We start from the raw sequence: 11,597 nt of genomic DNA on the forward strand, positions 1-11,597 counted from the left end.
TATTTTATTGTTTGGTTGCTTTTTTGCTCAAACTGGTCTAGAGTGACCAGTGGGAGATCTTGGCTCTTGTGTCTTTTTTTTTTTTTTTTTTTTTTTTTTAAGCACTTCTTTACTTTCATGCACTATTTGATGCTGTAGGCTCATCTTGTATTTTCCCTGTCCCAGACCCAGATTCAGCCCATTTGTCCAAGGAGGTCAAAGGGTAGTTTTAATTTTTACTGGGGTATAGTTGATTTACAATGTTGTGTTAGTTTCAGGTATACAGCAAAGTGAATCCATTATACATATACATATTTTTAGATTCAAGGGTATTTTTAATAGGGTAGATCTTAAGCCTTTCTGATTGGTACCTAACTAAAAGATAAGAATTTTGGAGAAGTTTACTGAGAACTTGTTTCACTTCAGTGAAACTATATCATCTTCTAAAACATACTGAAGTTCATTTGCTCTTTAGAAATGTATTTTTTATTAAAAAATGAAATCTTAAAAAGCACCCGCTTAATTTGATATGTCAGTGGTTTATTCAGAATTGAGAGTTGCTGGTTTGATATTCATGTTCATGAAATTTTGCATATTGGTTCATTTTTTTAAAATAGTTTTAATATAAAAGTAACAGAATGCTTTCATTTTTTAAAAGCTGTAGAATGGTATTTTTTGAAATGTGAATGTGAAATGAAATAAGGCAAATCAAATGAAGTTATTAAAAAGAAAGGAAATCAATATTTGCTTATTTTCTTTATGCCAAGAATTATGCCCACTACATCCTTCTGCTTTGTGTTTCTGTGTCATCCTCCGATTATCTCTGTCCTTGTACCATCACATTATAGTGTAGTTGTTTACTGGTCTTTCTCCTAACTTCTTGAAGACAGCAAGGATGTTTCTCATCTGAATCTCCAGCATTTAGCACTGTACTTGGCTATAAAAGGTGCTCAGTATCAAGTATGTCCATTTCTATCCCCATTTTAAAGATGAAGAAACTGAGGCTTACAGAGGTTAGGTTAATTTGTACAGTGATGACTTTGCTAGTTTGTGGTAGAACAAGGGCGTGAAATTAGTATGTTTTATTCTTAAACATATTGCTTTTTTATTGTACCACACTGATAGATTATTGAAAAGCCGAAAATTACTTCACTGCATTATTTCCAAATTGACAATCTCTGAAAATATTCATAAGAAACTGGTTAACATTTGACGACTCCTGGGAGAAGAAAGGGGCTTGAGGACAGAAATGTTCTAAGATATTAGTTTTGGAACCTTTTGAATTTTGAGCCATGGGACTATTTTAGAAATTCAAAATTATAGATAAATTTTTTAAATACACAAACTTACCAGATAGAGTTTTATATTAAGTTTTAAAATATTGTAGCATTTCAGAGGTTTGTTTGTTTTTTTGTTTTGTTGATGTCTTTAGAATCAGGGATCCTACCATTATTACTGAGCATAGGTTTTTACAGTCTTCCGACAATCCCTTTGTGTATCCTATTTTTTGGAATAGGTGGGAAAGGGGAGAGGATAGAATGTTCTAAAGGGAACAAAAGATCAAAGTCCCCATCTTTAATATGAATGACATGTGACTTTTTAAAGTATGTTCCCTAAATCTTTATTTGTAGGAGCTTCTTACATTAAGTCAGTACTTGGTGATAACACCCAAGACTTTATTTGATTATCTCTAATTAGTTAGGCTGATTCTGGCTGAATTAACAACAACTCTACAGCAAATTGACTTAAATAGTCAGAAAATGTTAAATCTCATACACATGGAATTAAAGTTCTTTCCATCAGTCGGATTGGGTACCCTTTAGAATTAGCATTCCACATGTGAACAGATTGTAGTTAGGAGGGGAATACATACGTGGACTGGCAAAAATGTAAGATTTCTGAACCAATTACTGGTTAAAAAGGATGGCATTACTCTGATTAGGTTAATCAGGATCCATCCCTGGTGCTACAGGCAACTGAAACAATGTTGATGCCACATGGAGGGGGAAGAGGGGTGAGTTGGAGGGGTTCCATCATACTAGATGCCCTCTACAGTTTCTTAATTGCCCTTCGAATAAAATACAATGTATGTTTGACCCCTCCACTGCTAATAATAAGTTTTGAGGAATGTAATTGTTCGTGGTGGATAATGGGTTGCATAGGGGTTTCTTTTACTATTCTTTATTCCATACAAATTCCATAATAAAAAATGGGACACAAAAAAATTAAAAGTGATGGCTGCTTACTGTAACTTTACTGTTTGTGTGTTTTTTCAATCATCCTGCTCCCTTTTTTGAAAGAAACTTATTTTTTTAATTTATTTAATTTTGGCCGCATTGGGTCTTCGTTGCTGCGTGCGGGCTTTCTCTGGTTGTGGCGAGCGGGGGCTACTGTTTGTTGCAGTGCGCGGGCTTCTCGTTGCGGTGGCTTCTCTTGTTGTAGAGCACGGGCTCTAGGCGCATGGGCTCCAGTAGTTGTGGCGCACAGGCTCTAGAGCGCAGGCTCAGTAGTTGCGGCGCACGGGCTTAGTTGCTCGGCAGCATGTGGGATCTTCCTGGACCAGGGCTCGAACCTGTGTCCCCTGCATTAGCAGGCGGATTCTTAACCATTGTGCCCCCAGGGAAGCCCCCATCCTGCTCCCTTTCTTTCTCCTCTGCTTATATGTAGAATTAATATGTAATTCTTCTTCTTAAAGCGTAATAGGCATATTCCTTAATTAAAGTTGACACTAATATTTTAGTACTTACACGAAAGAGGAATAGCATAGAATTGAAAAGAACACAGCTTCACAGGTTTTAAAGTTACAATTTGGGTTTCAAATCAGACTCCCCCTGTTATTACCTATGAGAGCATTGGCAAGTTACTCAGTTTCTCTGAACTTCAATTTCCTCTGTAAAATGGTGATAATAATACCTGTCTCATAGGGTTAAATGATTAGGGTAAAAAAATTAGATGTATCAATAAGTTTCTAGCACACTGCGTAGCATTTGTTGAACTCCAGTTATGATTATTTTCTTCTCTGTGAGACTCAATCATCCTAGCCCAATTTGATAGATATGTTAGCATTATTGTAGTTAAATTGTAAGTGTGGATTGTGAAGTTATTAGAGGCCATTCCTGAATGACTTTTCCCATTTAGCTTCTCCCTGCATTGGGGACATTAGCCGAATCTCTGCATTGTGCGATCATCAGAGCTAGTTCCTTGCGGTCAATGGGCAGTATTAAGTTTCAGCTGTGGGGAATTAGTTTTTCTGACCCAAGTCTGATAAATTGTTTCAAAAGCAAACTAGTCCTTTATCCAACATACAGTTCAAATACAACTCTTATTTTTTAGTAGTAAAAATGTAATAGTATTTGTTGCTTATGCTGTCAGATCTTTCAAGTATGATGAACATTTATTCATATCTGAAAGACAGAAATATATCTATTTCTAAGGATACTGCTCATTTCTGACTTCCTACAAAGTAATATGCCAAAGACTTTTAGTATAGTGCCTTTTGTAATCAATAGTTTCTAAGTAGGTATAAAATGTGTGTTTTCGTTTAATACATTTTTTCATCTTGTTTAAATGAGAAAGAAAGCTACTTCCTCTACTGTCGTGGAATGATTTAAGCTACCTAGGGTGTCCTTCAGATTTCATATTCATACTTGGCCAATTCAGGAATAAGAGCAACACCTAGTTGCGGCTAGAAGTATTTAGGATGTACTTTTTATACAGAAATAACATTTTATTGGGTTTATTTTAATAGGAAGTAAAATGAAAGAATATTTTGATTGATAAAGATAACTTAAATTTCACTAAGGCAAAAGCCACAAAAGAAATACTTATGTTTAGGGATTTTGTTATCAAGTAACTAAGTCTTAATTACCTAAGGACAGTTCTTCAGATTAGAGATTAGTCAGCATTTCCCTTCTAATATGTTTCAAGATGGCAGTTCACCAAGAAGTTAATATTTTCACCCCCTTGAAGCTTACCCTAAGGTGTTTGTTTTTGGGTGTCTTTCTAAACGTCTTCCAGCTACTGCATTATATTCAGACATGAGAATTCTGTATCCCAGTAAAGACCGCAACAGCAGTGGTGGTGGCTCGCTGCCAGGGCACTGCTGGGGGTCTGCTATTTCCTGATCTGTACCAGGTGGGTCAAGATGAGATATTAGTAATTTTTTCAGAACAGTTAGGCCAATATTTAAATTAAGTTATGGTTGCTTGCTACATCTGCTAACTCAAGGACAAGGAATTTTTTTAAATGAAAACTCTTTAGCCAAGTGAACCAACATAGCTTTAGACTCTACTAAACTTCCTTTATCGGGACCTCTTCTCCTTGTCTCATGTCAGTGTTGGGAAAGTAAGAACTGCAATGTGATTCAAAAGGTAGTGGCGGTAACTCCATCCATTACTTTCTCTTTTCTCTGCTGTTCTCTTTTGGCTTATCTTCATTTCTCTTCTTTTCTCCTCCCTACTCTTTGCTTTAGTACTCTTTTCTGTCCCTCTCTTTTTGTCCCCTCTTTCATTTGTGTGTGTGTTTGTGTGTGTGTGTGTGTGTGTGTGTGTGTGTGTGTATTAATATAAGAAAGGCTCACTCTACATCCTCAGCTCTCACTAGCCTGTTGAGATCTAGAATGCTAACTAAGCTTCCTTTTATGCATCTAACAGAAATAAATAGAGAAAAGATTAAAATTATGGATAATCTTATTTGTTCTCTTTATATGTTTTTGTTAGGTTGAACTATATGAAGTTGTCAATATTGTTTTAATCTACAGAAATAGATTGAACCTTATAGTTCAATATACCCTTAGTAGCCTTCAGCAAAAGTGAGATTTAGAAATGGATTGGAAGGGTGATCAGCTCGGTGCTTTGTGACCACTGAGAGGTGGTGGGATAGGGAGGGTGGGAGGGGGACGCAAGAGGGAGGAGATATGAGGATATATATACGTATAGCTGATTCACTGTGTTAATAAAGCAGAAACTAACACACCATTGTAAAGCAATTATACTCCAATAAAGATGTTTTTTTAAAAAAAAAGAAAAAGAAAAAAGAAATGGATTGGAAGAGAGCCCTGAGTAGGAGAGCTGGATATTCCCCAGAGGTTCTGGCTTAGAGAACTGGGTGGATCAGAGTGTTGTCATGGTGCCAATAACGTTGATCAACATGGAGAACATTGAGAAGCATATTTTGATTTTGTTTTTAAGGAGAAGGTTGGTGGGGGCATAAATAATCAGTTTTACTTTGAGGTGTAGTGAGACATGTTCAGGGAGTAATGGCTAGTAGACACTTGGAAATATGGACCTGTAAATAGATGAGCTCATTGGCACTTGAAAACATGAATGTCAATGAGGTTGCCTTGTGAGAATGTCAAGTGAGAAGGAAAGAGAGCCTATGGCTTATCTTGAGGACTGGGAAGTGGGTCATACAAAGAAAACACAGAGAAGGGCATACATAGAAGTAAAAGGGTTTATTCATCATTTTAGAATGATCTATTAGTATATAAAATTAAAATTATGTAGCCTTGGAAGTTATATTTCAAATATGATTCACTTGCATATTAATGTGTTAAAGCATAAGCCAGAGGTTTTCATCTTTTCCCCAAGAGATTAAACTATTTTACTCTTTGTATCTACGGACAAATGAATATAAACTCTATAGCAAGAGAGTGTTGTAGGAGCTACCTACCTTCTAACATCTATCTTTTTTTTTGAAGTACTATGCTGCATTTAAACAGTGTGTCAGGTGGACAACCATTGACTGTTACCATTACTACTGTCTTAAAAGTGTTTGTTGTAGCGTTCCATCTGGGCCCACTCTGCCTGCCTCATCAATCCCCAGAATCCTTGCAGGGGACTGTTCCAGTGTGAAACAGACTCTCCAGGCAACGCTGTGGAGGGAAGGAGTACTGCACTACTATCCTGCTTGGGGGTAGCAGTGCATAGTCCTATAACTTACTATTAGCTTAAAAGTCACATTAAACTTCCTTATTGTTTAAAATCTGATACTTCATATGCAGAGATCAATATGAAGCAGTAGCAAATAATTGTTTCTTTTGTAATCTCATTAACACTTTGACTAGTATTTCAAGAATGGGCAGTTGTCTTTATCTGGAATTAAAAAGGATTTTTCCTTGAAGTGTATAGGCAGGACACTCTTTTTTTTTTTTTTTTTTTTCTTTTTGCGGTTCGCGGACCTCTCACTGTTGTGGCCTCTCCCGTTGCGGAGCACAGGCTCCGGACGCGCAGGCTCAGCGGCCATGGCTCACGGGCCCAGCAGCTCCGCGGCATGTGGGATCTTCCCGGACCGGGGCACGAACCTGCATCCCCTGCATCGGCAGGCGGACTCTCAACCACTGCGCCACCAGGGAAGCCCCGGCAGTACACTCTTAAGTGAACACACATTTTAGGATGTATTTGAAGAGCTTGTAGTAAAAAAAAATTAAGTTTAATAATTTTTTTTTAACAAATACAAAGTCTTTTTCTATATTTCCTTTTTGTACTTTATTTAAAATACTGCTATTGAATGCCATTATTTTTCTAATTTCCATAAGCACATCTCCCCCTGCAAACACACGGACACATGCAATATCATTTTAGATTTATGCTGTTTCTCCTGGAACTCTTCAGCTCTTAATGCATGAAAGTTGAATCAGTTATTCACTCATTTATTCAACAATCATATTGATAACAAAAAAGCAAGAAAGAGTCAGGTAATAAGTTCACCTCACCAGTAAAATCAGGTTTTAAAAAAAATATTGAGTGAAAAGAGCAAATTGCAACAAAGATACATATAATTGTCATGCCACTTAAAAAATATCTTAATCATAGGAGTTGTCTATAAGGTTTCATTTCTTTAAATAAAAAACTGAGGCAAATATGGCAAAATGTTAAATCTGGCTAATATGTACAGTACTTGGGTGTCTGTTTCCTTTTTTCTACACTTCTTTGTATATTTGAAATATTTCATAATTAAGCGTTTTTAAGTTTTTAATTAATAAAATGGGCATCGTGATGGGGGGGTGACAGGCTACTTTAGGTTGGTTGATCAGGGAAGCTCTCTCTGGGGAGGTAACATATTGAGACCTGAATAACAGGAAGGAGTTACACAAAAAAGGTACAGAAAGTATTCCAGGCAGAGAAGCAGCTATTGCGACAGTCCTGAGACAGAAGCAAGCATGACATGTTTAAGGAGAGAAGGCCATTTTAGCCTATCTGGTTGTAAAACCAACAGTTATGCTGTGGAGATAAATGGTCATTTAGTCTCAGAATACTTGAAGGATGCTCAACATTTTCAGGCTTATTCTTATACAGAGTTGTTGCATTTAGGGCTTACATACTAATTGTGATAATGACATATCAAAAAGCACACAGAAGGTGGCTGCCTGAGGAGTTTCTCAGTGGTCAAGTTGGGGACAGTTTAAGCACCAAGAAGAATTTAAGTAAGTGATCAAGCTTGTTATTATGAGTCTCTATGATGTGATGCAATAAGAAGTACCCAGGGCTTCCCTGGTGGCACAGTGGTTAAGAATCCGCCTGCCAATGCAGGGGACACGGGTTCAATCCCTGGCCCGGGAAGATCCCACATGCTGCGGAGCACCTAAGTCCATGTGCCACAATTTGAGCCTGTGCTCTAGAACCCATGAGCCACAACTACTGAGCCCACATGCCACAACTACTGAAGCCCATGTGCCACAACTACTGAGCCTGTGTGCTGCAACCACTGAAGCCCACATGCCTAGAGCCTGTGCACTGCAACAAGAGAACCCACCGGGATGAGAACCCCGCACATTGCAACGACGAGTAGCCCCCGCTCGCTGCAACTTGAGAAAGCCCGCACACAGCAACGAAGTCCCAATGCAGCCCAAAAAAAAAGTACCCAGCATCACCAAAATTTTATCCCTGATATCAATATTAAACTGGAATCTAATCATGAGGAGGAAACAATTAGAAAAATCCAGAATATGGGGCATATTATCAGACAACTGGCCTGGACTTTTAAAAAAAATCAGTGTTAAGAAAACAGAAGATTGGGGAGGTGCTCTGTGTTAAAGTGTTTAGAAATGAAGTGATATTTTATCTGCAGTTAACTTTCAAATAGTTCATCAAAAAATGTCTGTGTGTGTGTGCTTATAGAGATAGAAGAAAGCAAGTTGTTGAACCTCGGAGGTGAAAGGCTATGTGTGTGTATGTTCGTTGTACTATTCTTTCAACTTTTGTAAGTTTTTAAATAGTCAAAATTTGAAGTTGGAGAATATGCTTATTCTTTTTTTGAACCCCAGTGCAACTTTTTAATATTTTTTGCCTTTTGGTTTAATTGTTTTGTTTGGAACCACTCTTATAGATCCAAATTCTCCCCCATGTGGTATTAGTGGTATTGATAATGGTAATACTGGTCATTTTTACATAACATTTGTTGAATGTGTATCATGATATGCCAGACATGTTATTTCAGTTAATCCTTCTAACAACTCTTGAATTAGTATTCATTTTTCCTTGTAAAGACGAAAAGACAAACGGTTAAAAAACTATCACTAAAGCAACAGAAAAAAAAAAACATTTCATCTTAAGAATGAAAATGTGAATTTGTGAGGCAGGCTAGAATATTCATTGGTGAAAGCAAAATAGAAAAGTTTGTGATATGCATATTTTTCTGGCCTTGAACTTGTTCTGTATACAACCTACTATTGAGAGGCAATCTAGCGTGGTGGTTAAGAACACAGTCCCTGAAGCCAGAATGCCTAAGTGCAAATTGCATCTCCAACATTTACAAGCTGCTACTGCCTGAGAAGCACATCTCCGGAGTTCCTACTTGGTACCTCTATTAGTTTTTTATCGCTGCTGTAACAAATTACTGCAAACTTGGTGGCTCAAAACAACAGGCAGCTGGGGCCAGGTGAAGATGATCTCAAAGTGGAGATCCTGGCTAGTGCTGAGGACTGTGCATAGGACCAATTATTAGGTTTGAGCTGAAAGGAATTACTAAGCAAGGTATGTATATGTTTTAAAATTCTCTTACTGGCAGTAGATTCAGTATATAAAAAGTGATTGAATTAGAAGTAGGCAACTGAGTTTTAGTTACATCATGGTAGGGAATGATTAAAATATTAGATTTTAGCTCTGTTGTTTTGTGCCAGCTCTCAGAGGGAAATGTTCTTGATTTAATCACAATGTAGAGACGCTTCGGGTTTAATTTTAATTTTTGTTTTTATTACAGATTTTTACTACCCTTGGATGCACTCCTGATATGGAGAAGATTGAGGAACAATTTGCTAATTTGAACATTGTTAAACGTTCCTCAGAAACTAAAGAGCCTACTTACCTGCTTGCCATAGACACATCAAAGACTGTACAAGCAGAAAAAGGAAGCTTGGTTGCTGTTTTATGTTCTAATGGATCAATCAGAATATATGATAAAGAAAGATTAAATGTACTACGAGAATTTAGAGGCTATCCTGGACTTAATGGAGTCAAGTTTGCAAATTCCTGTGACAGCGTGTATTCCTCATGCACTGATGGCACTGTAAAATGTTGGGATGCTCGATTAGCCGGTGAAAAACCTGTCCAGCTGTTCAAGGGTTACCCTTCCAATATTTTTATCAGTTTTGATATCAGCTGTAATGATCATGTCATTTGTGCTGGTACAGAAAAAGTTGATGATGATGCATTGTTGGTATTTTGGGATGCAAGAATTAATTCTCAGGATTTGTCTACTACTAAAGACCCCCTTGGTGCATATTCAGAAACACATAGTGATGATATCACTCAAGTATGTTTCCATCCCAGCAATCCCAACATGGTAGTCTCAGGTTCAACTGACGGCCTGGTAAATGTGTTTGATATTACTGTTGATAATGAAGAAGATGCACTGGTTACAACCTGTAACTCAGTTTCATCAGTAAGCTGTATTGGTTGGTCTGGGAAAGATTATAAACAGATTTACTGCATGACACATGATGAAGGATTTTGTTGGTGGGATCTTAATCATCTGGATACCGATGAACCAATTACATGTTTGAACATCCCGGATGTCAGAGAAGTAATTAATGTGAAAGAAGGTATTTTGGACTATTTGATTGGCGGCCTGTATCATGAAAAGACGGACAAATTGTTTGTAGTTGGAGGAACAAACACAGGAATTATTCACATAATGAGCTGTACTACATCAGGATTGGTCCATGTGACCAGGCTTCAGGGAGGGCATGCTGCTACAGTCCGTTCTTTCTGTTGGAATATGCAGGATGATTCTTTGCTAACTGGAGGAGAAGATGCACAGTTGTTACTTTGGAAACCTGGAGCAGTAGAGAAGACGCTTACAAAGAAAGACAGCATGAAAATAGCATCCTCTGTGTACCAGCGAGTTCGAGTTCATAGTAATGATTCTTATAAGAGAAGGAAAAAGCAGTGATGTTACATTGGGAGTTTACTTGACAGGTTTTATAGTTGCAAATAATTATTTCTGTGTACTACCTGTTGTAGACATGTTTAAAGCTCATGTGTAAATTAAAACAAGCCAGTTAGCAAACAGTCCTGAAAAAATGTTGAGAATGGTTTAATTCAGGTCTTTTGTGTATTCTAAAATTATATTTTTTAAGCCGCCATTTGAGTATATAATCAGTGAGTTGAAAGTAAAATTACATTCCTCATTTTAAAAACCCATCTGTTAAATTAGTAAATGTTGAGTCTGAAGAAATAGCTTTGATAAGGGCTTTTTAGAAGTAGATGGCTGGTGTGACTTTAAAAAACAGGTGGTTTGGACTGTGTTTTTTAAGCTCAATTTTTTACATTTTAAATCATCTTCATTATTTATAAAACCAATTCAGACTGTTTCTTTATTGGAGAAGCTCCTGCTTGCTTAATACATATAGATTACACTGGCATATTTAAATATAAATATTCTAATGAGTTTAAATAGAATTAAACCTTTTCAGAAATCGTGATTTGCATTTATTTGAGAAAAGTATATTTAGTAAATATTTGCATCCACACTTTAATATTGTTGGTTAAACAGTAAACAGGTGTTTCACTGATGGAAAGGAAGTTACCTTGCAAAATTCTTTTTGAGACTCAAAGTGAATATACAAAAACAAAAGTATTTATAATAGTAGAATGACTTTTTATTTCAAAATATTACAATATTTTGTGATAAAATTTTCTTCTATAGTGTTTCATTCATCCATAATTTTAAACTTGAATTTTTGTTTACTGCTAATTTTTCCATCCTTCCTTTTAAATATTTCTCTAAAGAATCTTAATTAAAAAGTTGATCCCGCTAAAGGTTTGGTATCTTATCTCTGAGACTGTAGCACTGGGGGAAATTTTTATTTTTCTATAGAACATTTGTAACTTATATTTAGATATGATTTAGCTTAACTCAAATGAGACTGAACAACAGGTAAGTTGTTGTTATATTAAATATATTAAAAATACATGTTTCTGGGCTTCCCTGGTGGCGCAGCGGTTGAGAGTCCGCCTGCCGAGGCAGGGGACGCGGGTTCGTGCCCCGGTCCGGGAAGATCCCACATGCCGCGGAGCGGCTGGGCCCGTGAGCCATGGCCGCTGAGCCTGCGCGTCCGGAGCCTGTGCTCCGCAAAGGGAGAGGCCAAAACAGTGAGAGGCCCGCGTACTGCAAAAAAA

At 37.1% G+C, this 11,597-nt stretch overlaps 1 protein-coding gene across 3 annotated transcripts in view; it reads left to right on the forward strand.

Annotated features, from left to right (window-relative positions):
- WDR89 (WD repeat domain 89) overlaps positions 1-11,390 on the forward strand; it is a 34,623-nt gene extending 23,233 nt beyond the window's left edge. Inside the window, exons 1-2 of one of the 3 annotated variants that reach the window (XM_067028367.1) lie at positions 7,290-7,402; positions 9,178-10,891. In XM_067028367.1, the coding sequence (XP_066884468.1) occupies positions 9,208-10,368 (1,161 nt within the window). In that variant the 5' untranslated portion in view covers positions 7,290-7,402; positions 9,178-9,207 and the 3' untranslated portion in view covers positions 10,369-10,891. Of the gene's footprint in view, positions 1-7,289; positions 7,403-9,177 lie in introns of those variants that run through there. The other 2 variants (XM_059059093.2, XM_067028366.1) reach the window with 2 other exon arrangements.
- Positions 11,391-11,597: the final 207 nt, after the last annotated feature.

Source organism: Kogia breviceps, chromosome 3 (assembly GCF_026419965.1).
Source record: "Kogia breviceps isolate mKogBre1 chromosome 3, mKogBre1 haplotype 1, whole genome shotgun sequence".
In the NCBI taxonomy this organism is placed as follows: domain Eukaryota; kingdom Metazoa; phylum Chordata; class Mammalia; order Artiodactyla; family Physeteridae; genus Kogia; species Kogia breviceps.